Source organism: Thamnophis elegans, chromosome 2, assembly GCF_009769535.1.
Source record: "Thamnophis elegans isolate rThaEle1 chromosome 2, rThaEle1.pri, whole genome shotgun sequence".
NCBI classification, from domain to species: Eukaryota; Metazoa; Chordata; class Lepidosauria; order Squamata; family Colubridae; genus Thamnophis; species Thamnophis elegans.
In genome coordinates this window covers 145,238,693-145,266,275 of record NC_045542.1, presented here as the reverse complement: position 1 = coordinate 145,266,275, position 27,583 = coordinate 145,238,693, and the positions used below count along the sequence as shown (strand labels likewise).

The window sequence follows — 27,583 nt, the reverse complement described above, 5'->3', positions numbered from 1 at the left end:
ATAACCCTACGATACCTCCAGATGTGTTGCTGTCATTTTACATCTCATCAGGCACAGGAGGGGAAAGTCCAGAGACTATCTGGCTGCTTAAACGTTGTTTGTTATTTTTTGGTCACTGGCCAGCTGGGAGAGAGAACAAACTGCTATTAGCATCCAGGAAAGCAGGAGCTTTCTTCAGAATTGCCACATAGGAAGAAACAATGATCTTGCCTAATTTGAGATCCCAAGAAGAGATATGAAATTAAAGCTTTCCTTGTCTCTTCATTGGTCCTGATTTCCTTCTAGGCTTGAGGCAGTAATTTCTGAAATCCCTTGGCCTCCTTTCTTGGAGAGACACTTTCCTTCTAAACCCGGATTTTCGTAGATCAGAGCTGGGCATTTCATAGCCCCTGAACCATATGCCCAATGTGCGTGAACTCAATGGGAAATTAGAAATCAAATGTAAATAAGTGTAAGCCATGTACAGCAGCAATAGCAATAGCTCTTAGGCTTATATACCGCTTTACAGTGCTTTACAGCCCTCTCTAAGTGGCTTTACAGAGTCAGCCTATTGCCCCCCAACAATCTGGGTCCTCATTTTACCCACCTCGGAAGGATGGAAGGCTGAGCCAACCTTCAGGGATTTGAACTGCCAAATTGCAGGCAGCTGGCAGTCAGCAGAAGTAGCCTGCAATACTGCACTCTAATCACTGCGCCACCATGTCTTATATAAAACTGCATTGCTTTTATTTTGAAGGTGCTTGTTGACCCCCCCCCCCCCAATTGATGTATATATGTGTGCATGTGTGCCTTTACACCTTCACAGCCCTTTTGGTTTGGCCCCTCCACAACAACCCTAATTTGTGATGTGGCCCTTGGGAAAATTAATTGCCCACTCCTGTCCTGTATTGGTTCTGAAAGTAAAAAAAACCCCAACCCTCCCATATTCAGCTATATATGGAAGAAGCTCATTCACAAGGCATATCTTTTAGTCGACTCGGGTAGATACTGTCTTCACTGTGACACTTTTTGCACATCGCAGACAACATTTAATTTTGTAATTGCTGTTGTAGCGGTACTAAACAGAAACGCGTAGCATCATAATTAACTTTGCTGCACAAGAGAATAATAGGTAATTTAAACTCTGCGTGGGTTGTTTCATTTTTTCTGCTATAAATTGAACCTCTAAATTGTTATTTCAAATGCCCTAATCATATACTTCAGAAATAATTAACTCTCCTCCTGTCTCAATACACACAAACACTTTTGGTAGTTGCAGAAACATAAATGTTTGTGGAGGGAAATGCTTGTAGCTAGAATATGATTTGTGCCATATTATTATCTCTTTGGATGGAGTGCCGTAAAAAAATATATCCAAAATCTTGCTTCTGGTGGTGTTAACCTTCTCTTTGTGGCATCCTCCAGATGTGTGGACAACATGCCTGAAATCTTTGCAGTGTCCATTTTTTGCTGGACTACAACTGTATTAGAAGAGCATCTGGTCTGGTATATTGGAACAATTTCCCTCACAAAGTCATCAATCTAAAGGGAGCCCCCGGTCTGGGTGCTCCCTTTAGATTGATGACTTTGTGAGGGAAATTGTTCCAATATCTGGAAGATATTGGCTCGTCCTTGTTGGAAGAATTGTCCTTCTGGGTTCAGTTCCAAGTTGGGAAAAAGACACTGGATTCATGGAAGTTGCTTGGAAAGAAGGTTTATTGATGATGGACAGGACCACATGATTTGAGGTCCTGGGTGGGGGGGGGAAGGGAAGAGATGCTGAGAGTGCCCTGGTTTTATGCCCACTCTGGGCTTTTGAACTTGAGCTTGTATTCTGATTGGTTGCCAGACTCCCATGGGGCCATGATGGCGAACCTATGGCACATGTGCCACAGGTGGCAGGCAGAGCCATTTGTTAGGGCATGCGAGGTGTTGCCCTGTCAGCTCAGCTGACTTTGGCCTTCTTTTAAGGCCGTTTTTCACTCTTAAAAAAAACCAGTCCTACAGGCAAGTTCACGAACAAACTTCCAGTTTGCTCTTGGGACATTTTTTGCCCTCCGGAGCCTTCAGGGAAGCGGGGGAGGCTATTTTTGCCCTCCCCAGGCTTCTAGAAAGCCTCTGGAGTCTGGGGAGGGTGAAAAAAGCACACCAAAAGCAAGGGGGGGAAGCACTGGTTGCGCGTGCATGCACGCTGGGGTGGCGCGCATAGCATTATGGGTGTGGCATGCTCGCACACAACCTCCCTGCGCTTCCCCTGCTTTTGGCACGCGATCTAAATAAGGTTAGCCATCACTGCTGTAGGCTGTCCTGAATCCCAAACTTGGTTGAGCCTTGCTGGATGGTGATGTAATGAAAGGGCTTTGGGCAATTCCTACTATGTCTCTGCCTGAAGGAGATAGATCTTTGTTATGTAGAATAGACTGGGTCAGGCCTTAATGGTCCATTGACAAAGTTGGGGAGGGTGCTGATTTTCTGCCTCCCTTTTAGGGGAAATATTCTGTCCTTTTAATATTTCTAAAATATTTCATTTTTCTAGGAGAGGGGTGGGTGCTAACTTCCTACATCCTAAAACACATAAGCAGAGTTTTGATAAATCACACTAAAGATCAAAGAGGCTTTTGGGAAGCTGAGAAGGGAGAACCAAGCAATATCCTTTGTTGTTATTTCTCCTGTCTGTAATTATTCTCCTGTGCCTCTAACACCTAGTTATACTTTCGGAGGCTCAATATAAAAGAAGCGGTTACAGCCATGGTCGTGCTTTCTGAGGGAGGCCATGCTCACTCATGGCTATTGCTGCATGTTATGGCAATGAGCTGGAAAAAATTACATTGTGTGGCTCCAGCTTTTCTTCCTTCATCTGCCCTAGACAGAACATTTTAAATGGAAAAGGCTGAGTGGCGTCAGGGGTCAACTGATTTCCAATTCTGAGGGCAAATGCACAAGTGAATGCACACACACACCCTTCACAACCCTGTTCTTCGTGGTTTCTTTGCCTTATATTTAAAAAGACACTTTTAGGCTAAAATGTTTTGGAAAAGGATCAAAAATTGGCTGGAGGCAATAACAGGGGTTAAAATAGAATGGAAACCTGAAGGTTTTTTTTAATTAGGAATAATGTCTGTGAAATACAAAAAAGAAATCCAGTATTTAATACTACATATAATTACGGCAGCAAGGATTGCCTTTGCCCAGAAATGGAAAAACAAATTAATTCCAAGCGAAGATGAAATTGTAAGAAAAGATATGGATTGTGCTGAAATGGACAAACTAACTAAAGAAATCCAGGGAAAAGAAGAATCAGAATTCTACCAGATATGGGATAAATGGTATAGGTGGATGGAGGAAAGAAACAAGAATCAATGAAGGAATATAACAAAACTCAAAAAGCGGACCGGCCCTAAAGGAGCAGGGGCCAGTCAGAGCTGTGATGGTCGCGGGAACCCACTGTGGATCCCCAGAAAAGGAACGGGCCCATACGGGATCCCCTAACTTAAACGTATGGGAAGGAAGGGCCCCTAGGTTGCTCGGCAGATCCCCTGCGTAAAGTGGATGTAGCCTATCTAGGGGGGTTCGCAATCTCCTTCCCATCAAGAGCTCCGCAGGAGTTTTATTAGTCGTTGGGCAGGGCGTAGAGTGCTGGCTCAGGAGATACGCCGCCACTCTTTCCTGCCAGTCGCCCTGGTCCATACGGCCCAAGGCTTCTTTGGCTGAGCGAACTGCACGCTCCGCCCGGCCGTTACTAGCTGGATGATAAGGGGCTGTGGCTGCGTGTCTGATTCCTTGTTCGGCCAGGAATTCTTGGAACGTGGTGGAGGTAAACTGGGGCCCATTATCTGAGACTATCACATCCGGTAGCCCATGTGTGGCGAACATCTTACGAAGGGCCCTCACTGTACTCTCTGCTGTAGTGGAGGTCATGGTTACCAGCTCCACCCACTTTGAGTAAGCATCAACGACTATCATAAAAGTTCGGCCATGGAAAGGGCCAGCGAAGTCAATGTGTAAACGGGACCATGGGCCTCTAGGAATTTCCCACTCCCGGGGGGCGGCTGTGGGAGGATTCGGCCTAGAGTTTTGACATATCCTGCATCGACCTACATAATCTGCAATTTCCGAATCTAGCAAGGGCCACCACACATAGCTGCGGGCTAAAGCTTTCATTCGCGCTATGCCGGGATGGTTTTTATGAAGTGCAGGCAGGATTCGTGCCCGCAGGGCTGTGGGGATCACTACCCTATCCCCCCAGACAAGACAACCCCCATGAAGGGCAAGTTCGGCTTGTCGTGCTTTAAACGGTCGAAATCCTTCCGCTACCTTTTCCACGGGCCAACCCCTCAAAACCCATGAAGCTACTTGGGATAAGACCGGGTCAGCCTTTGTACAAGCTGCGACATCCGCAGCAGAGACGGGGAGGTCCGATTCAGCAATGGACAAAATAGAGAGAGAAGGCACGTGGGCTGTGTCCGTCTGTGGCAAGGGGCAACGGCTCAGGGCGTCTGCGTGCCCTAGCTGCTTACCCGGACGGTATAACAGCGTATACGAATATGCCGTTAAAAACTCAGTCCAGCGTGTCATGCGGGGAGACAAGATGGGGGGAGTTGGCTTGTCGCCTGCTAGTAGCCCCAGGAGCGGCTTGTGATCCGTGACAAGTGTGAAATTCCTACCATAAAGGTAGTCATGGAATCGCTTAATGCCGGACACTGCAGCCAAGGCTTCTTTATCGATTTGGCTGTAGTTCCGCTCCGTTGAAGAAAGTGTCCGGGAGTAGAACGCTATGGGGGCCTCTGAGCCATTCGGGAGAGCATGGCTCAGGACCGCCCCTATACCATAGGGAGAGGCGTCGCATGTCAAGACTAGGGGCATTTTATCGCTGTATTGAATCAGGACTGCCGACGAAGTTAAAATATCTTTTATAGCCGCGAATGCGTGCGCTTCACGGCCACCCCATTTCCAGGCCGCTGACCGGTCAAGCAGTCGATGTAACGGTTCAGCTAACGAGGCCTTGTGGGGAATAAAAGGGGCATAAAAATTTAACAGCCCCAGGAACGCCTGCAATTCCGACCTAGAGGTGGGTGCAGGTGCGTTTTTAATGGCAGCAACTTTGGAGGGAGTGGGGTGAATGCCTTGTGCATCGATGAGAAATCCCAAAAATTCTACTTGGGGAACAGCAATTTCGCATTTGCTGCGCTTTAGTTTCAGTCCTGCCTCCCTAAAACGTGTAAGAACCTCCCGCAGTATTTTCAGGAGTTCCGAGTGGCTAGGGGCTGCGACCAGGACGTCGTCAAAGTAGGGAACGACGCCGGGGAGCCCGTGGAGCAACCGCTCCATAAGGCTCTGAAAAATCCCTGGGGCAACCGAAACGCCGAATTGGAGACGGCGGCAACGGAAGGCCCCGCGGTGGGTGACGATGGTCTGGGCTGTAGCCGCGTCATCGTCTACGGGGAGCTGCTGGTAGGCCTGTGCCATATCTAGCTTGGCGAAAATACGGCCTTGCCCTAAGGAGTGGAGTAGATGTTGCACTACGGGAACGGGATATGGATTTGCCTGCAGGGCCAAATTGATGGTCGACTTATAGTCGGCACATATCCTCACCGATCCATCAGGTTTGACCGGGAGTACTATGGGAGTTTCCCAACGGGCATGATCTACGGGCTCGATTACCCCTTGCTCTATAAGCTTATCAAGTTCAGCATCTACCTTTGCTCTCAATGCGAGGGGGACCCTGCGTGCCTTCAGCCTAATGGGCGCGACCTGGGGATCGAGGCAAAGGGAAATGGGGGTGCCCTTATAACAGCCCAATCTCCCATCGAACACATCTGCAAACTCGTCTAACACACTATCTACGGTGCGGGGAACTACCCTGTGCACCCCTTCTATAGTGAGACCCAAAGCGGGGAACCAATCCAACCCAAGGAGAGCGGGCAGGTCATTCCTAACAATTAAAACTGGAAGTTTTCCTTTAAAATCTCCGTATTCCACCCGGATGTGGAATATTCCTGCCGTGGGAATCCCATTTCCCTGGTAATCTAGAAGGGAAACCCCAGCGGGGCGCAATTTACTCTGGGGAACCCTGGGGCAAAGGCGGGAAAACAAAACCCAAGATAGAAGGGAACGGGAAGACCCAGAGTCCACCTCCATTCGGCAAGGCTGACCTTCGAGACGGACGACGGTACTAATTTTGCGATGGCCGGCGGGAACGTTAGAAGCCTGGTAGACCACGCAGTCGGCGCTAGAGGGCTGATAGGTTGAATGGCAGTCCTCAGCTCGCCTCGCAGAACGTGGTTGTTGGCGGCCTTTCAGTGGCTGGCGCTGGTCGCTGGGCTGCATAAACGAGGGAGCTGGCACAAGAGCCCGGCAGACCCTGGCGAGGTGTCCTTCTCCTCGGCAACGGCAGCAGACGGCAGAACGAAACGGGCAGGATGCGCGGCTATGGCGACCGCCGCATCCGCGGCAAGGAGCGTTTGATGCTGGCTGAGCGGGCGTCGGTGGTTGCTGGTGTGGCCTCCGCTTTAGTTGAGTCCTCATTTGTCCGACGGTTTCCTCCTCCTCATCTTCCGAAGGAGAGGGGTCGTCGACGAGGTTCGTCTGGGTGGAAGGCGCTGCAGCAGTTTGCGCGGGGGTTTTCAGCTGGAGACGTTCGATGTCAGCCGTGGATTGTTCGGAGAGCTCTGCTGCTCGTGCGGTCTCCACGGCTTGCAGCAAGGTAATTTTGTGGTTCCGGAGCATACGGCTGCGCAATTGCACGTCGCGGACCCCGCACACAAACTGCTCCACGAGGTTCTCCTCCAGGTCCGCAAAATCGCACTGAGCGGCCGCTGTGCGCAAAACCTCTAGAAACTGGCTGATGGATTCGTTGGGCTTCTGCACTCGGCGGCGAAAAGTAAAACGACGTGCGATCAGAGAAGGTGAGGGGGCGTAATGATCCCTCAGCCTGGACATCAGCTCGTCCCACCCAAGTTTGTAGGCTGGCCTCGGGGCGGCCAGAGCTCTCGCAGAGGCAAACATGGAAGGCTCACAGCAGGACAAGAAAAAACTGCATTTCTCCTCGTCAGTCTGTGCCTGGTTCTTCGATGCAATTAGATAACATTCAAAACGCTCCATGAAACCGTCCCATGATTCTCCGGCAGATCCAAAAGGCGCGAAAGGAGGAAGCAATGATGCCATTGTGGTATGAAGCCAGAGAGGGAAAAAAGACGGCAAGAAAAAAAAAAAACCCTTACGTTCGCTGCCGGAATTCTCCACCTAAGGAGCGAATTCGTGCTGCTTCAAACGCGGTGGCAAGCTGGCTTGTTCTCCTCCATGGTCGCGGGGATCTCATCCCACCTTCGTCGCCAGTTTTGCATCTTGGAGCGAAGGGAGAGGACGCGACAAGAGCTGTAGCAAAGCAGTAACCTTTATTCAAAGCATAGTAACTACGATTCAACGTGGCGTGGTTCGCGCCAAACATTTATACCCCCAAGTTTGAACAATGAGCCAATAGGGCGTCGAGTAGCTCAACCAATCGAAGAGAGGATTAAACCGGCTCCGCCCAAGAACCAATCAGAAAGGGAGACCTTACTTCCCGCGCTAGTATTCAACAAGCGGTATCGATTGATAATTGCTATTAGAAAGAACAGGAAGCTCCTGTTCGTATTGTATTGTGTAAATGTGGTGTATGTCTAAGTTTGGTGTGTGTGTGTATTTTACATGTTTGTTAATAATTTAAAAAAAAAAAAAAGACTCAGGCACATCCAGTTCAAAGCATCAGGTAGCTTGGAATGAGAAAAATCCACCCTGGTCTTGGAAGACAGGGCAGAAGAAAATAGGATAAAAGAAGGGGAAAAAATGACTTTCTTGCCATTCTGGTTCTTCCTGGCAACGGAAGAGTTAAAACTTCCTCTTTTACAACTTCTCTGATTTAAGCATCTTCCTGTTCACCTACCCCACCCCCACCCCCAATTTTGCAGCTGCTTGGCCAGCCTCCAGATTCCCAAGCATGGCTTTCCATCAAATATCCATCCTGCTCTTAGGAGAGAGGTGAGGGGTGAGAGGGAGGATTTTTAGAAAACTGCAGCCAGCCAAAACTCATCCGAGCAGGGAGGAGGAAACGAACAAGGAAGTGCCAACCTACTTATTAGAAAGGGTCCCGTTGAAAATCCTCATCCCTCAGCGTTCACTGGGATTGTTGTTCACATCTAGCATCAACTTAAAATTTACAAATGATAGCTAAGCAGCCCAAAGTTAAAACACTGAGTTTTACTGTGTTTCCCACTCAGCCAACTTGCATGCAGTTAGTCCTCAAGTTACAACCATTCATTTAGGGACCATTCAAAGTTGCCACAGTACTGAAAAAAGTGAGTTATGTCCATTTTTCATGCCCGTGACCATTGCACGGCCGTGATCATGTGATCAAAATTTGGACGCTTAGCAACTGGCATGTATTTATGATGTTTGTGGTATCCCAGCATCATTGATTGATCACCTTTTGCAACCTTCTGAGAATCAAACTCAATGGGGAAGCCAGATTCACTTAACAACCATTTTATTAACTAATCCCCTGCAGTGATTCACTTAACAATTACGGCAAGGAAATTCGTAAAATGGGGCAAAATTCACTTAACTGCTGTCTTGCTTAGCAGAGGAAATTTTGGGCTCAATTGTGGGCGTAAAACAAGGACTACCCGTGTTGTACTTACAGCTGCTGCTGCCACAGGACATATGTTTTGGAGATTGAGAGCAAGAGCGAGTAAGAGCAACACAATGTGTTGTTTGGGAAGAACCAGCTGCTTAAAAGCTTGTTATAAATCAAAAAGGATGATAAATTTTATGATATTCACCTCCGGCTGATTTCATTAGATTGACAGGAATTTCAAATTCTCTGTTGTTTAACAGCAGAAGTGAGAAACCCTTATTTCTTCCCCACAGATTTCTCCTAAACTGCAAGAGGGAAGATCTGGCATATCTAGTACTTTGGGCCTTTCTGAGTGTAAGAAATAAGAGGTCAGTTTATTTCGGGTGTAAAACAAAAGCTAGACTGTCTCGGAGGAAACAAATCCTCTGAATTGGTTCAGAGATCTATTTAGCTATTTAGATAGGTGTCCTTTTCAGCTGACCCTAGTTGATGTATTTAAAAATCTTGACCAAAACAAAAAACGATAACCAGGTCCCAATTATTCTTATATTTTCCTTTATTCCAAGTGTGGATTGTAACAAGTGAAGCCAAAAACCAAGATGGGTGCCTCTTGTGACTCACACAGCAGGTTGATGAAGGACATAAGGAAGATATGCGATGACCTGCAGATCAGAGGAATGTTAAAAGTCCCAAATTTAACAACCGGTTCTTTGCCATAATGACTGGCTGGGTGGGTGTGGGCATGGCCAGGGGGTGTGACAGGCAGCACTTGGCCTCCGGCACCCTCCTTGTAGCAAAAACAGGCTGCCCCCCCCCCCCCCCCGTGCCCCATTTTGGACCTAGTAGGCCTCCCTGCAGCCTTCTGGGAGCAAAAACCAGCTGCAGGGGGCCCAGGCTGCACCTCCCTGTGCCCCGTTTTGAGCCTAGAAAGGGCAGGGCAGGAATGGGTGGGGCCATCCAGCAATTTAACAACCGGTTCGCCCGAACTGGCCCGAACCAGCTGAATCCCACCACTGCCAAACTGGTTTGCAACCTGGCATACTTTGCTCCAGACATCTGATCTCTCAGCCATGAGTTACTGTAAATGGAGTTAAATGGAGCACACACAATAGCACCCAAACTGGGAAACAACATCCTCCTCAATTCCCGGTGGATGTATTTCCTTTAGTTATAGGACACCAAGAGGGAGTGATGGCAACATTTTTATTTGTTTAGAGCAGGAAGGAACAGAAAGATGAATCAGCTCTATCTGGATGAAAAGCAAGAATCAAGATTTGCAAGAAAGGGTCTCTAGATTTGCTACATTAATGCACTCAATTAGGAGAGCCTTTGAGATGAACAACTGGAGAAGAGAGAATTGTGTTATGACATCCCAAAGGGTAGTTGTTAAAGGTATCAACTAGAGATAGTTCTTGATGTTGGAAGAAATGTCCCTCTGCGTTCAGTTCTAAGTGGGGAAAAAGACAATGGAAACATGGTGGCTGCTTGGAAAGATGGTTTTAGTGGTCGACAAGACCACCTGGGGGGAAAAGAGGGATCACATGCCTTGAAGATCTTGAAGAAAAAAAGGGAACAGATGCTGAGAAAGTTTTATACCCTCTCTTGAGTCCCACCTTAGAGTTTTCTGCTCCTGTACAAGAAATATATCAACCTTTGACTGTCAGACTCCCAGGGGGCAGGGGGCAGGGGGCTTAGCTAACTTTGTAGGATGACTGTGTCCCAGGCCTGGCTGAATCTTGCTGGGTGATGTAATCTCCCCAAGTGTCATCGTGAGTTCTGTTGCTAGATGGGTAGAGGGCAGTGGTGGGTTCCTACCAGTTCTGACCAATTTGGCAGAACCGGTAGTAGCTTGGCGGGCTGGGTCGCTGGAACCGGCCATGACCCAGGCTTGCCACGCCCCCGAAATGCTTCTCCTGGAGGCGCCTACAGTGCCGCCATCTTGTTTTTTGCTTCTGCGCATACGAAGAACAATTTTAGTTGTACTACACATGCGTGGAAGGCGCACATCAAGCGCACACGCATGGCGCACCCCTGAGCAAATCGGCAGTAGTCTCTTCCGGAACTCACCCCTAATAGAGGGCTAATCCTATCATGTTTTAATCCTATCATCCTGGAACTGAAGGAGGTAGATCTTTGTTATGTAGAGTAGACTGGCTCAGGCCTTAATGGCCCATTGACAAAGTGTTTGTGTGTGTGTTAAAGTTTCTGCCTCCCTTTTAGGGGAAATATTCTGTCCTTTTAATATTTTCTAAAATATCTCATTTTCCTAGGAGAGGGGTGGGGACTAACTTCCTACATTGATTTACTATCATTCATTTAGTGGCCATTTGAAGTTACAATGGCAGTGGCAATGGAAAAAGTGACATGTTTTTCACACTTACGACCATTGCAGCATCCTCATGGTCACGTGATCAAAATTAAGACACTTGGCAACTGGCCTGTATTTGTGACGGTTGCGGTGTCCCCAGGGTCGTGTGGTTCCCCTTTTGCCACCTTCTGACTAGCAAAGTCAATGGGGAAGCCAGATTCACTTAACGACCATGTTACTAACTAAGCAACTGCAGTTAACTAACTTAACAACTGTAGCAAGAAAGATAATAAAATAAGACAACATTCACTCAACAAGCAACTATCTTGCTTAGCAAAGGAGATTTTGGGCTCAATGGCAGTTGTAAGTCAAGGACTACCTGTAGTCCTAGTTAGATCATTTGAACACCCCTGGGCGGAGGGCAGAACTGATCTACAGAGGAAGGTTAAAAAAATTAAAAATAAAAGAGAGCAATAAATGTTAAAAAAAATGGCAAGATGTTGATTACATCGTAATGGTCACCATCTTCTGCTGATTCTTAGACTTTCTTTGCATTAAAATATTTTCCTTTATTCTCACTAACCATTAAATATCCACTGGGCTAAAAACACTGAGGGCTGCATAGGAAGTTAGCACCCATCCCTCGCCTAGAAAAATGAAATATCCTGGGAAATATTGAAAAGGCAGAATATTATATTTCCCTGGATAAGAAATGGAGAAACATGTTTTTAGGCAGGAAGCAGACTCACTCTTAATAGCCCCCACCTTTGTCAATGGGCCATTAAAAGGCCTGAGCCGGCCTATTCTACATAACAAAGACCTGCCCCTTCAGCTCCAGGGTGATGGGATTAAAGAATGATAGTATTAGCCCTTTACCCATCTCACCTGGGAAGAAGCAATGCTCAACCAAACCTGGTCTCAAAACACAGCCTATAGAAATGCCCCTGCATGGCCCCATGGGAGCCTGACAACCAATCAGAATGCAAGTTCAAGATCAAAGCCCAGAGAGGGCATAAAGCCAGGAACTTTCCGCATCTCTGCCTTTTTTCTTCTCCACCCAACATCTTGAAGCATGTGATCACCTTTTTCTCCAGGAGCTCAAACCATGTGGTCCTGTCCACCATTAAACCAATCAGCCTCCATGTTTCCAGTGTCTTTTTCCCCACTTGGAACTGAACCCAGAAGGACATTTCTTCCAACAGCCGGATGCTGTGACTAGAACCGTCATGGGTGAAATCCATCATAATGTCTTTATAATGTGCGGTATCAAAATAAATCACATGGCTGAATGAAAAAAAAAAAGATCTGTGGGAAGAACCATTCTTATCTCCAAAGTATTGGCTTCTTAGCACTATATGATTCCAGCTACATAAATATGCTGTAAGGAACCCAGTGGTTTGAGAACTTAACCTTTAGCCTTTAATTTAAGGGAGGATTTTAAAAATCTCTGTGTGGTCATCTCCACATTCTGTCTCTTAGCTTTATTGCCAGAGGCAATTTTTAGCTTGGCTGGTCCCTGACAGTGGTCAGTCTCTCTTCTTTTTTAGGCAAAAGTCTATTTTTTCCTCTCCTCAACTTTTCTGTCAGTCCTTCTGTACCGGTTTGCTCTGGAAACCATTTCTTTAGGCAGTTCCCAAGCCAGTTTTGGTTTCTATTTTCAACATTTAGGGGACAGCTAAAAAGCATCAGACGTTAGACAAAAGTATAGCTTGGCCAAAACCATTGGCCTGGATTCTTGATGATCTGAACAAACTCCAGCCAACGGGAATGTGTTTCAGATGAGGATGAGGGTTTGGGAACAAAAGTATAGGTAGTTCTTGACTTACAACCCTAATTGGAAGCAGGATTTTAGTCACCGAGTATTACTGTCATTAGGGGATGTGGTGGCTTAGTGGCTAAGACGCTGAGCTTGTTGATCAGAAGATCGGCAGTTTGGCGGTTCGAATCCCTAGTGCCACGTAATGGAGTGAGTTCCCGTTACTTGTCCCAGCTTCTGCCAACCTAGCAGTTCGAAAGCACGTAAAAAATGCAAGTAGAAAAATAGGAACCACCTTTGGTGGGAAGGTAAAAGCGTTCCATGCGCCTTTGGCGTTTAGTCATGCCGGCCACATGACCACGGAGACGTCTTCAGACAGCGCTGGCTCTTCAGCTTTGAAACGGGGATGAGCACAGCCCCCTAGAGTTGGGAACTACTAGCACATATGTGCGAGGGAACCTTTACCTTTAATACTGTCAACTTGAAGGACAGGCCATAAATCACTTTGAAAGGGAGGGAGGGAGGGAGGGAGAGAGGGGGGAGAGAGAGAGAGAGAGGGAGAGAACGCTTTGAACCATCAAGGATTACCTCCATGTGTACCTGAGTCAATTTGCATGTGACATAAAGAATATTAAAAAAGGAAAAAAAGGTGCTTCTTTTTCTAAGAAAACACAGTCTTCTTGCAGGACCTCGATGGGGATTGGCCTACGGCTCCTGGAGGTTTCTACCTCTTTCTGCCTTTTGCTTTTAAAGACTATTCGCGGGAACTTTTAGAAAAAAAAGAAGATTTCAGGGCAATGATTGGCAGGAAATGATCACAAAAAAGACAGGGCTGTTCGTCTTCCTTTCTCCACACTACGGTTTTATGGTCTGGAACAGGACCAAGCATAGCGACCGGCATCATTTGCACAGTGGACAAGCTTCTGTCATCTGCATGAAAAACCACAACGTGCTTTCAAAACTTCAGAGATGCCCCCTGCCCCCCAGGTCAAAAAGATTAGACATCTTTATTGCAAGACGTCCAGTAGTTAAGATTTCATGTGAAATACTGGGCACCGCCATAGCTGAACGTCCCAAGCAAACTGTGAGAGGGATCTTGGAGTCCTAGTGGACAACCCTTTAAATATGAGCCAGCAGAGTGCAGCAGCTGCCAAAAAAGCCAACACAGTTCTAGGCTGCATAAACAGAGGGATAGAATCAAGATCACGTGAAGTGTTAATACCACTTTATAATGCCTTGGTAAGGCCACACTTGGAATACTGCATTCAGTTTTGGTCACCACTATGTAGAAAAGATGTTGCGACTCTAGAAAGAATGCAGAGAAGAGCAACAAAGAGGATTAGAGTACTGGAGGCTGAAACATGAAGAACGGTTGCAGGAACTGGATATGTCTAGTTTAATGAAAAGAAGGACTAGAGGAGACATGATAGCAGTCTTCCAATATCTCAGGGTAGTAATGGTATCCCCTTATCTTCACTACCAGCAGAATACCACCTCTGTCTCAGGGGCTGCCACAAAGAAGAGGGAGTCAAACTATTCTCCAAAGTACCTGAGTGTAGAACAAGAAGCAATGGGTGGAAACTAATCAAGGAGAGAAGCAAGTTAGAACTAAGAAGAAATTTCCTTTACAGTTAGAACAATTAATCAATGGAACAACTTACCTCTAGAAGTTGTGAATGCTCAAACACTGGAACTTTTTAAGAAGAGATTGGATAACCATTTTTCTGAAGTGGTTTAGGGTTTCTGCATAAGGAGGTTGTCGGACTAGAAGACCTCCAAGGTCCCTTCCAACCAGAGGTGGGTTCCTACCAGTTTGCACCTATTCGGTAGAACCAGTTCGTCAAATCTACCGAACCGGTTAGAAGAGGTTCCACCAGTGGACCCGGAAAACAGGCCACACCTACAGAGGAGGCTCCAAAAATTTTTGAAATCCATCACTGCTTCTAACTCTGTTATTCTGTTATAATGTGCTCCCTTTCACAAAAGACTACGTCTGTTTAATATAAACCTATCTCCTTGGACCCAGAGGGCATCCTGTCTCTTTAAATTTAGCTCCTAGGATTTCTGGCCAGCTCCAGAAAACTTTTTATGCAGGGCAAGATAGTGAAAGTATTAGACAGGCCCAATAAATCAAGCCTGGCTTACTCATTTGTTTAACTGCTGTAGTCCAACGAGACTCTTTTCTTCGTTGATTTTCATGATAAAACATAGCATCCTGCATATTTACATTTGCATATTGTTTGGCTATGGAAAAGAGAAGCAAAGGCTCTGAGATAAGAAAACCAAGTTTGAAATGCAGCCTCTCGATGCAGATAACTGGCGCGTCCTTCAACAGAAATAATGACAAAAGGATACAGATGACAGCAAGAGTTCAAGGAAAGCTTATAACTGTGATGGTGGGCGTTGTAGAATGGTTGGCTAGATGGATGAGTTTTCATCTCCCATCTCTACTAAAGCTGGCTGGATCACAAGGAATTATAGGAATTGTGATCCCAAAACCTCTGGAATTGCCTAGTTTTGGACTAAGGGATGTGACTTGGGTTCAAAATGATTTGGGGAGGAAACATAGCAATCGACTTTTTTTTGGGGGGGGGGTTTGCAGGTGCCTGGCCTTGGAGTGTTGTGTTAAGACTCGAAATAAGCAAGCTGGCTTTAGGTCAGCTGCTAATTAAATTTGGTCCTTAAAATGTCTTGCTTAGATACATCGTGCTAATGACACCATATGCATTCACCAAGTGCTCTAGCAGACCTAAAAAAGAGGTTAGGTAGCTACTTTGTCTTAACCTCTTTAAAGGTCTTATTTTCCCTTTTTTGGTTTTGGGGTTGTGGTAAGGAAGGGGATAGAACAGGGGTGTCAAATATGATTTCATTGAGGGCCGCATCAAGGTTGTGTTTGGGGGCTGGGGAGGGCATGGCCAGCTCGACATCACTCATGTGATCAAATGCCACTTTGGCTTGTAGTTAGTTTTGCTAGCGCTCTGCCAGCAAAAATGGAGCTCCTGAGGGCATGAGCTCCGTTTCCGCTGGCAGTCCTGCAGGAAGCTGTCGCAGCTGAAAATGGAGCCTGGGAGGACCACACACGGCCCTCTCGAGCTCCGTTTTTTTCTGGCAGAGGCACTGCAGGCTGGTCCTTTGCTGATTCCAGGGTAGGCCCACAGGCCAGATCCAGACCCCAGGCCTTGAGTTTGACACCCTTGGGATAGAAGAAGCAGTAGGAAAACTTGGAAGGGTGTTAAATGGAGGATAATAACTGAACTCCATTTCCATCAAATCCCAGAGGTCAGGCGGAGCAACTGCACAGCAGAAGCCCTGTCTAGACTACATCTGGACTGTCCGGGTCAAGGAACAATTCTGAAAGAGGGATCCTTTGAGAGTTTGCACTAATGCTATTGACATTGAAGGCTTGCGATGGATGTAGTGAGGAGCTGGATCCCCAGGAGAGAGGGGGTGCATTCCAGAAACATAAGGGGGAAACTCAAATGTTATATGTGAGAGAAAGAGGGTGAAGATAGCCCCTCCCTAATAGTTCACACTTCACAGTATATTATAAAAAGGTAAAGGTAAAGGTTCCCCTTGTACATATGTGCTAGTTGTTCCTGACTCTAGGGGGCGGAGCTCATCTCCGTTTCGAAGTCGAAGACCCAGCGCTGTCCGAAGACGTCTCTGTGGTCATGTGGCTGGCATGACTAAATGCCAAAGGTGCATGGAACGATGTTACCTTACCGATGTTACCCTTACTACCCTCCCGGCCTACGCTTACTACCCTCCCGGCCTTCCGCAAAGCGGTTAAGTCCTGGCTGCTCCAGCAGGCCGGGGGGCTCTCGAAATATCCAGCCCCTCGGAAATTGTGACTGTTGTATATTTTAATATGTTGTTTTGTCTATTATCCCCCTCCCTTGTTTTATTGTAAGCCCCCCAGAGTCCTTCGGGAGTGGGCGGCATACAAAATCAAAAAACTAAAATAAACTAAACTAAACCAAAGGTGGCCCCTATTTTTCTACTTGCATTTTTACGTGCTTTCCAACTGCTAGGTTGGCAGAAGCTGGGACAAGTAACGGGAGCTCGCTCCATTACGCAGCACTAGGGATTTGAACCGCTGAACTGCTGACCTTTCTGACTGACAAGCTCAGCGTCTTAGCCACTGAGCCACTGCATCCCTCAGGGACAATATATTATACATACAGATAATCAGCTTGGAAGAATGTGGCATTCTTGGTTATGAGCCTGACAAGACTTTTGATACTCTAGTTCAGGGGTGTCCAACCTTGGCAACTTTAAGACTTGTGGACATCAACTCCCATGCTTGGCTAGGGATTTCTGGTAGCTAAAGTCCACAAGTTTTACAAGGTTGGACACCCCTGCTCTAGCTGATTCTCAGCCCTTGGCTATAGCTTGGGGAGACAAACAAGCCCCCTCATCCTTAAGGGATGGCTAGGGAGCCATTAGCAACTACAGGATTGATGAAGTTCTCCCAGCTCACATCTTACCTTAGAGGAGTGGTAATGAACTCTTATTTGCAATCTGAAGTTGATGGGGACAAATGTACCATGTTTCCCTGAAAACAAGAAAGCGTCTTATTTTCTTTCGGCCCTGAAATAAGCGCTTGGCCTTATTTTTGGGGAGGTCTTATTTTTGAGGTGCAGGAGGCCTTTAACCTCGGCCCGCAGCCCGTGGATCAGCTGATCCAGAGAGGGCCGGAAGTTCTGTCTCTGTTTCTGGCACACTCTTGCCAGCCCTAGCGTCGCTGGGCCTGCCGCTCTTTTTACAGCCGCCACTAAGAGAAGGGGCGCGGTAGCTAGGGTTTGCGGGAGTGGCCTCTGCGAGGCTGTTTTGTGTGGATGGCAGTGCATGTGGGGAACCTGGGGCATGTTTCCCCACTTTATTCCCCCAGGAAATGACAGGGACCAGTTGCACATGCATTTAAATATTTTCAGGGAGGACTTATTTTCAGGGAGGGCTTATTTTAGCGCATGCGCTCAAAACCCGATTGGGCTTATTATCCGGGGAGGTCTAATTTTCAGGGAAACAGGGTAGAGAAAATGGGTTTGAGGAATGACCAGCCAATGGTAGCAGTGTGGTAGAGCTCAGGCTGGGTTCGGATCATTGCAACGTCAACCTGGAAGAAGAACAGAGCTTTGATAGGAAGAAGCAATATGCTTTCCGTTGTAAATTAGTCCATTTTCTTTCAGATTCTGCCCAGGGTTGTGATTTATAAATCCTGTCTCCCAGACACAATGGAAGTCTGTTACCCAGAGCCAAATACAAAGTGGTGATTCAGAGAAAGATACCAGCCCTGCACTCTGTGAGTTGACGTACTACTACCTAGCCCGCTGAGCAGGGAGCCTTTGCATAGGCTCTGCAAAGAACTTTGCTGATAGAATGACTTCGTGTCTCTTCCAGCTAGGACTTCACATTCAGAACAGGTGCTGGTGAGATGACAGAGATAGGCAAGGCTCCAGAAATGATGATTTTTCAGTCCACGCAGCCTAAGCGACTTGATGGACAGGTTGCTTGGAGAAGCAAAGCCAAGCTCACGCGTTTTGGGCCTGCGCCCATCTTGGCTGGCTGTGAGGAGTGGAAATGATAAATCCTTATTTAAAGGAGTGCTGTGTTCTAAAAAAGCCGATTGTCAAGAGACTTTATTAAAGTCCCCTCTTGCCATTTTACCCGATATATCAGCTTCTTGTAACCTTTTTTTTTCTGAGTACAGTTCACGAGTGGGTGTTGGCGTCATAGGTCCGAGTTTTTCTTGGATTAATCTAATTATTTGGACTCACCGTAAGCTTGAATTCAGATCTACAGGTGGTCCTCCACTTACAACCATTCATTTAGTGACTATTCTAAGTTACAGTGCATTGGAAAAAAAAAAAACAGTTAGGATTGGTCCTTGCACTTATCAACCATAATGAAACAAACAAAACGTTAAAAAGCTATGATATTTATGTAGTTACTCACCAAGCACACCTAAATTATATTAAAGTAATCCAAATATCTTTACAACCCGCAAGGCATGTCACAACGTTTGAGCACCCCTAATGTTTGGAAATCGAAAGTTGGGAAAAAATTGACACGCCCTACCATTGCAGCATTCCCCACAGTCATGTGATCAAAATATGGTTGCTTGGCAACCAGCATGTGTTTACAATGGTTGCCGCATCCCAGGGTCATGTGACTGCCGTCGTTTGTGACCTTCCCAGCTGGCTTTCAACAAGGAAACTCAGTGGAGACAGCCAGATTCACTTAACGACCATGTGATCTACTTCAGTGTTTTTCAACCTTTTTTGTGCAAAGGCACACTTTTTTCATGAAAAAAATCACGAGGCACAACACCATTAGAAAATGTTAAAAAAAATTAACTCTGTGCCTATATTGACTATATATAAAGTGTTTTTCCCACGGCACACCTTACACTATGTCACGGCACACTAGTGTGCCACGGCACAGTGGTTGAAAAACACTGATCTACTTAATAGCTGCAGTGATTCAATTACCAATGGCAAAAAAATATATTATATAATTGGGCCTGCCTCACTTAACAACTACCTTGCTTCGCAATTGAAATTTTGGTCTCAATTGTCAAGGACTATTTCCTGACCCAGGCTTCCCGAGAGCATGCAGCAAACTCCTGGTCCCGACAAAAAACCCTTTTATTAATTGACTGTGAATTCTGCTCATTCACATCCAGCAAAGTCTTTCAAGGGATGTACAGTCACAGACCTTATCTGGCTTGGAGAGCTGACAGGCCCATATCTGCAAAACTTGGCAAGGAGCCTCTTGCTCCTCTTTTATTTCCTCTGGGAGGGCCCATTCATTGTCCACCTGTGGCCTTACTTCCAAGTCGACCCCTGTTCTTTAGCTGTTCCCTTCGTCTGGCAACTCTGCCCATGTGCACACTGGGAACAGGCTCCAGCTGTTCATCTGCCTCACTGATATCCGACTCCGAAGGCAGCTGATAACCGGCATACGGCCCTGGTCCCCTCTCTGCCTCCGACACAGAGCCCTCATCAGAGCCTTCCCCAGACTCCAGGACTGGCCCATGTTCCTCCCCAACCTCTTCACTGTCCGAATCTGCTGCTAGCTGCACTGCAGGCCACAACAGATTACTTCTATTACTCTTTCAATAAAACTCTGCTTGTCTACAGCACCTTCCCCTTCCATGCAGCCATGTCTTCCTGGCCGTTTCCAGCTGCTGTGTTTTCTGCCGATTGGCAGCTGCCATTGTTCTATAATCTTTGTGGACATTCCAGCGATGACCTCTGCATTAGGGTCAAAGATAGTGTGGGAAGGAATGGGGTGTGAAGGCAGCCAACATCTGGAAAAGCAAAAGAAGAGGCATCGGGATTTGTGAGGTGGGAAGAATGACTAAAAGGAAAGATAGACCAGTGTACAGAAGAGGCAACCACTCAGCCTTCCCTTTCCCTGCCTGGACAGAAGCAGAGGAACAACCGATCGGTGCCTGTAATGGCTTCCGGTTTGGTGTCATGGCGATAACAGTCGAGGGAAAGCTGGGCTCGGCTTTAATTGCTGCAGTCCAAACAGAGTACCGACCGGTTCCTTTGCCAACCGTGTTCAGTCCAGGCTGGATTTTCTGAAGCTGGCTTAAGAAACAGCTAGGAGCAGCCCCAGAAACAAGCAACTTAATACTGCAGTGCAAAACTGCCTTAGATTATTCCAGCATAGTCTAATAAAGGGCAGAATCCACATAATTCAGAAAACAGAAGATAAGCAAATAATCGTTCTGCAATTTAGAGACCACATAACTTAGAGCTTTGATTGGTTGTCCTGGCTTCTGGTTCTTTCTGGTTCATCCTGGAGTACAATTCCTCATGCTGGTTCTTCTCTATGAAACTCTTAAAGCGTTCGAAATTTGTAATCGAAATAGTTGAATGCCTACTATCTCTTCCCATACCCAAAAGGTAAAGATTCCCCTCGCACAAATGTGCTAGTCGTTCCTGACTCTAGGAGGTGGTGCTCATCTCCGTTTCAAAGCCGAAGAGCCAGCGCTGTCCGAAGACGTCTCCATGCTCATGTGGCCAGCATGACTAAATGCCGAGTTTAATTGCCATACATATCTGCTCTTCATTTTCAAATCCTGGAAAAATCTTCTGCTAACGAGGTGTTTACCATGCTTTCCATCAGCAATGAAAGTTAAGGTTTTGTTTCTGGTGTTGTCTCCTGATTGCATTGTGATGAATGCAGTTAGCTTCTGATTTATTTATTTTATTCCCAGATACTGCTCTCTTAGATTTACTTCTTTTATTCACATTACAATACATTTTATTACATTAATTAATTTATGCCTTTATATGCAACTCAGGGAACACGAACAATTACCAAGATGGTGAATACAAGTACATTATATTTTTAAATAGTTCTGTCTAATGTTTGTACGTTGTCTCCATCACTTAACTGTTGGAAAGTGTTTACAAATATGCAGATGATGATAGTCATGATGGAAAAATCTTTATCTGAGTTATTATGTCAAACATCAGCCAAAGGGGGGTGGGAATCTCTGTTGTTTCTACTATTAAATTATGCAAGGAGACAACCTTTGTTGAAATTATGGAAGGAGACAACATTTGTTGGTGCACTACACAACTTCCTGTGATTTTCTATTCTGTTCCCCATCCACTTACTACCCACTTATCCAGTTTATTCAATCTTGGTCATTTTGAGATGTCTGAATTTCAACTCCCAGATTCTCTAGCCACCATGGCAGCTGGGGAATTCTAGGAGTTGAAGTCCAGACATCTTAAAGTTGCCATGGTTGTTGACAAACCCTATCCTTGGCAGTGATGAGTATTCTTGAACTCTATCATGATATATTTGTGTCAAAACCACTGATCTCATTTTCTTCCTTCATCCAAAGGACACGTTGGCTGCCTATCCTTGTGGTTCGGACCATACCCCCAGTCCCATGGCAAGTCGAGTACCACTTGAAGCAGCACCAGTCCTGGAAAAACCAGATGCCCGACTAACTGCCGTGGCTGCCAGCATCGAAGATGGACACACGGTTGTTTTCCTGGGTGACAGCCAAGGCCGACTACACAAGGTAGTTACCTCAGACCTGAGAGGAAGGTGTGCTTATATAATGTTTTTATTTTGTTTCTCAAAGTTGGGTTTTTACAGCCAAGAGGAGGATAGCTCTCCATATGCCTTGGCCCAATGGAAACCTCATTTCAAGAAAAAATAAATATTACCAGCAGAAGAGTTTGAACGGTGCTCAGGACTGAATGGTGGGGTTCTAGGTGCTTTCTGAGTTTGATGCTTTTCTTGAAGACATTTCATTACCCAGCTAGGTAACATCATCAGTGCTAGTAAGGAGTGGGGTTTGCTCTCTGTTTATATTTATATTTATATTTATATTTTATTAATATTTATAGGCCGCCCTTTTCCCCGCGGGGACTCAGGGCGGCTTACATAAAATAGGGAGGGGGGGTATAAACAATAAACATAAAACAATACATAAGAGTAAAATAGTACACAACATTCATTCTTCATTCGGGTGGGGACAGATTGTGATCTTATCCCCAGGCCTGACGGGATAGCCAGGTCTTGAGGGCTGTGCGGAAGGTCTGGACGGTGGTGAGGGTACGAATCTCCACGGGGAGATCGTTCCAAAGGGTCGGAGCTGCTACTGAAAAGGCCCTCCTCCATGTAGTTGCCAGTCGGCACTGACTGGTGGATGGTATTCGGAGGAGGCCCAATCTATGTGATCTTATAGGTCGCAGGGAGGTAATTGGCAGGAGGCGGTCTCTCAAGTACGCAGATCCACTACCATGGAGGGCTTTATAGGTGGTGAGTAGCACCTTGAAGCGCACCCGGAGATCAACAGGTAGCCAGCGCAGCTCGCGGAGGATAGGTGTTATGTGGGCGAACCGAGGTGCGCCCACAATCACTCGCGCGGCCGCATTCTGGACTAGCTGAAGTCGCCGGATGCTCTTCAAGGGCAGCCCCATGTAGAGCACATTGCAGTATTCCAGCCTAGAGGTCACAAGTTGTTTGCCCTGTCAGTTTTGGTGGAGTGTTCTTGGTAGTTCCTTGATTAGGCTACTGTTTACTGTTTGCTTGCTTGTCTGAATTAGAAAATATTCATTATATAATGAACACAGAATTGAATAGCCTAAAAATATAAACATTTGAAAAATTACACACAGATTATGAAAGTGAATATAGGTATGTAGTGATGAAGATATGTATAAGTATAATCTTTATTGTCATTGTACTTAAATACAAGGAAATTGGTTTTAACCTCACTGGTGCAAAATTATAAAAGGAACGAAAAAAGAAAGAAAAAGAAAAAAAAACAGCGGGTGCATGGAGTGAGCAGAATTGGAGAGATTTAGATTCAAGTTTCCACAGAAGTATCCGAGTGACTATAGGCCAACCATACTCAAGCCAAAAGCCTGATCAGAAGAGGTTTTGGGATTGTTGGTTGCCCTCTCCCCTCTTTGGAAGAGCTTTATAGCTCTTGCTGCCTTAAGAAACATTCTTAAAGACCCATCTCATCCTGGGCACCCTGTTTTTGAACTATTACCATCTGGCAGACGGTACAGGATAATAAAAACAAGGACAAATTAGGCTGAAAAAAACAGCTTCTACCCCAGAACAGTAACTATATTGAATTCTACTGTACAGCGCAACATTAATGTAATATCAGGGGCTTTCAATTCAGTTGTATAGAATGTGAAGGATGTGTGTTTGTTTTTTGTTTTTTTATGTAAAATGTACACTGAAGATGGCATTTAATTTCATTGTACGAGGTGCAATAACAATAAAGTAAGCTAACTAACTAAGTACTAACTAACTGGGACTGGCAATTCCATTGCTAAGGAAAGCAGTTCTTAAGTGAAACATCCCCTAACCTGGCTGCTTAGCTATGGCTTTTGCAGCAATCCCAGTTATTGCCATTAACTGAACCCTGCATGGTTGTTAGGTAAAGGTTGACCTCAATCCAAGCCATTCCTGCCTTGATTAACCCCAGCTTCGACCTTTGGTTCATCCAAGACGCTTTCAGACGCTCACTAAGCCAAAAGAGGCCAACTCTGACCAGCACTGATGACATTACCTAGTTTGGGTAACGAAATGTCTGCAAGAAAACAACCATGCTCAGGGAACATCAGGGACCTCTCATTTCGACCCTGAGCTGCAAATACTCTCCTTTATTAGAGGTGACTAATTTCTTCTCTCCTGTGTGAACTGCCTCCAGTTCTGATCCTCCCACCTGCCTCACCTTCCCTCACCCGGAACAGCATGGCCAAGGTGAAGAGGCTGCTGTATTCCACCCTGCCTCCTTTCCCACAGAAATGGGGACAGCAGTGAAAAAGGGGGGACAAGCCCAGTCTGGCTTAGCCCGTATAATACATTTTGGAGAACAACAAGAAGAAAGGGTGCAGAGAAGACCAACAAAGTTTATTTAGGGGACTGGAGGCTAAAACATATGAAGAACGGTTGCAGGAACTGGGTATGTCTAGTTTAATGAAAAGAAGGACTAGGGGAGACATGATAGCAGTCTTCCAATATCTCAGGGGCTGCCACTAAGAAGAGGGAGTCCAACTGTTCTCCAAAGCACCTGAGGGTAGAAAAAGAAGCAAAGGGTGGAAATTAATCAAGGAGAGAAGCAACTTAGAACTGAGGAGAAATTTCTTGACAGTTAGAACAATTAATCAGTGGAACAACTTGCCTCCAGAAGTTGTGATTGTCCCAACACTGGAAGCCTTTAAGAAGATGTCGGATGGCCGTTTGTCTGAAACAGTATAGGATTTCCTGCCTAGGCAGGGGGTTGGACTAGAAGACCTCCAAGGTCCCTTCCAACTCTGCTATTGTATTGTATTGTTGTTGAAAGAAATGTCCTTCTGGGTTCAGCTCCAAGTGGGGAAGAAGACACTGGAGACATGGAGGCTGCTTGGAAAGATGGTTTATTGTTGGACAGGGCCACATGGCTTGAGCCCTGACCAGAAAAGGTGATCACATGTTTCAATGTTGATGGAGAAGAAGAGAGAAGGGCTGAGGAAGGGGCTTGCTAGGCTTTTATACCCTGTTCAGTCCCACCTCTCTGTTTCCTGTTCCTGTGTAAGAAATGTATTCTGACTGGTTGTCAGACTCCCATGGTGCCATGCAGGGGGCTACTCTCTAGGCTGTGATGAGTTCTCAGTTGCCTTGTGGTCAGTTGAGTAATATCCCTTCCCCCTACACCTGCAGTGAGGAGAAGTCTTTATTATGTAAAGTGGGCTAGCCTGGCCATCTTAATGGCCCATTAGCTGGGGATGGGCAGAAAGCTATAGGCAACTATTCTGTCTTTTGAAACAGGTTTCTTTTCACATCCAGAGAAATATTCTGCCTTTTCAATATTTCCTAGGATATTTCATTTTTCTGGGAGAGGGCTGGATGATAACTTCCCACAATCCCTCCTTTTTTTTTTTTCAAAACATGTGAGTGGAACGCACATGTTTTGACAAAAGATTAAAATTGGTCAGATCAGGGAGACTTAATTCTTCTGATGAAAAAGCATTGAGAGAGACAGTAGAGGATCTCTTCAGTGGCTCCCAGATAGCTTTCAACCATGAAGGTCTAGCAACCAGGGCACAAATTTCTGGAAAGAAATTTACAGTATCCAATTTTCCATGCCAATTAGTATCAGATATCATTTTCTGTGAGCTTTCAGACAGGTTTTTTAAAAAAAGCAGAAATCCCAAAAATTATTCACAGCCTTGCTTTCCCTTTAAGTTACAGGCTGCCCATTTTAAAAGGGATGGTTCTTCAACCTGCCCTGGCTCTTATTTTAGTGAGGCCAAATTGAGTTCAGATGGTGTGCAATCCAGGTTATCTAGTATTTGTAAAATTACACAGAATGAGCCTGGGGACTCCTACTCATGAGACCACCAGTGCAACATATCCTGTTTTACTGGGCAGCGTGGGTTTTTTTGTCACAGTGAGGGCTTGGGTTTGTTTTTTTCCTTTGGAGATCCTCTCTGCTAGCTCTTCAACTGGGGGAATTGCCTGAGGGGAATTGACCCTCCCCCAATGGGATTAAAAGGGAGAAATCTGTTTAGGCTTTTGTGCCTGGGGCAAAAATCAAGCTAGGAAAAAACTGTGTGTGAAGGAGATAGTTTCAATCTAATTCTGAATAGGCTATTCTCTCTCTCTCTCTCTCTCTCTCTCTCTCTCTCTCTTTTTTCTTTGTGTGTGTGTGTGTAGCTGGTTCTACAATACAGAAAATACAGACATTTTGGACAAACTTTCCCTCCCACTAGACAGAAATCTAAGGTGTTCAAAATTGCTGTACTAGCCATTCTTAAATACAATTCTTACATGAATACATTAAACTGATTACAATATAAATGAGACAAGAAAGAAACCTTACAATGAATTTCTGTGAAGGAAGCAAAGAAAGAAAACTTTAGGATCAATTTTCACCCTCCCCTATAGTCTTTACAGCTGTCTTCTGGGGATGGAAGAAAGTCTTTTGGTCTTTACTTCTCCATCTCAGGGTCCATTCTTTCATATCTGCTGGGTGGCATTAAGCTTAGCTTGCTGATAAGAGTGGTCAGTCAGGCTTGGTAGTCAGTTCCAGACTTGGCTAAGTTTTTCCCCCCCTCATGTCAGGTTTTATCAGGATGCAATCACCAGCAGCCAATTCAAGAGTTATGGTTTGAGCTAGCAGTCCTTTGTTTCTGAGGTGAAGAAAAGAGTATACAGTTCTTTACAGACATATCTTTAGTCTCACGTTGTGGAATCTCACCCATTCTGTCCAAATGTGGAAATCCAAACATTATTCCAGAGGGCAGACAATGTAAATTTCATGGAACATGACATTCCCACTGCTTCTATGATTGAAACACTTTTGCAGTAAGATGAGTAAATTTTTCAAAAAGGACAACAACTTGTGTTGCAAACAAACAAACAAAAAAAATATCATAGGGTAGAGCACCTTGACTCACAAGCTTTTAAAAATGCACTCAGGTGTAAAAGAGAAAGGGAAGAAAAACAGCTTTTTTTTAAAAAATGCAATTAAAAAAAGAGGTACTTTGAGTCAACACTCCAAAATATTAGATTCCATTCAGATGGAAGCAAATTCTCATCAAGTATGTTAAAACATTTACAAATGTAAGCAAAATATCTCAAAATCATTTCTTTTTATAGGTTTAATTAAGCATTTTAAACCTCAAAAATTTTCCAGAAGGAAAAGAAAAAAAATCAAAATTGTATTCAGAGCAGAAAAGGAAATGTAATTGCATAACTTTTATAGATGAAAATATAACAGTGAAAGGTAAGGGTGAAGGAGCAGGTCACCCATTTACTCCAAATTTCTCAGAAGAGAGAGGAAAAAAATGGTTAAAGTGAGCAGATTTTTGTGGCTCTGTGAGCTGGGTGTGCCATGTACCATCCTCTTGCCAGGCACAAGACAGTTATAGCGTCTTTGATAGGAAAAAGCTGTTGAAGGAGGCTTCCACTGGAGCGGAAGGGCTTTTGTAATTAGGGCTGCAAAAAGGGCGGGTGTCTGAGAAATAGTGGACAAGTGTCATGAGATCACATTCTTGGGGAATCAAATTTGGATTGGGGAGGCCGCACGGCAGCGCTCCCATGGGTTGGAGAATTTTATTAACAGCCCGCAAATCATGCAAAAAACACCATTTACCAGATTTCTTTTTTATAACAAACACAGGGGTGTTATCAGGGCTGTGGGATATCTCTTTCCTCTTCCTCTCTTCTCTCTCTTTCCCTCTTTTCACTTTCTCTTTCCCTTTCTTCACTTTCTCTTTCCCTCTTTTCCATTCTTCTGTCACTTTCTCCTTCTCCCTTCTCTCACTCTTTTTCTCTCTCCTCTTTGTCTCTTTCTGTCTCTTTCACTCTTTTCCTTTCTTCCCCCTCCCACTCTTTCACCACTTTCTCTTTACTCTCTACTGCCCAACCTGTCCTCATAATTTAC

At 45.5% G+C, this 27,583-nt stretch overlaps 1 protein-coding gene across 1 annotated transcript in view; it reads left to right on the top strand.

Annotated features, from left to right (window-relative positions):
* PLXNB1 (plexin B1) overlaps positions 1-27,583 on the top strand; it is a 130,009-nt gene that overhangs the window by 5,628 nt on the left and 96,798 nt on the right. Inside the window, exon 2 of the mRNA XM_032211836.1 lies at positions 21,524-21,706. Coding sequence (XP_032067727.1) covers positions 21,524-21,706 — 183 coding nt within the window. The remainder of the gene's footprint in view (positions 1-21,523; positions 21,707-27,583) is intronic.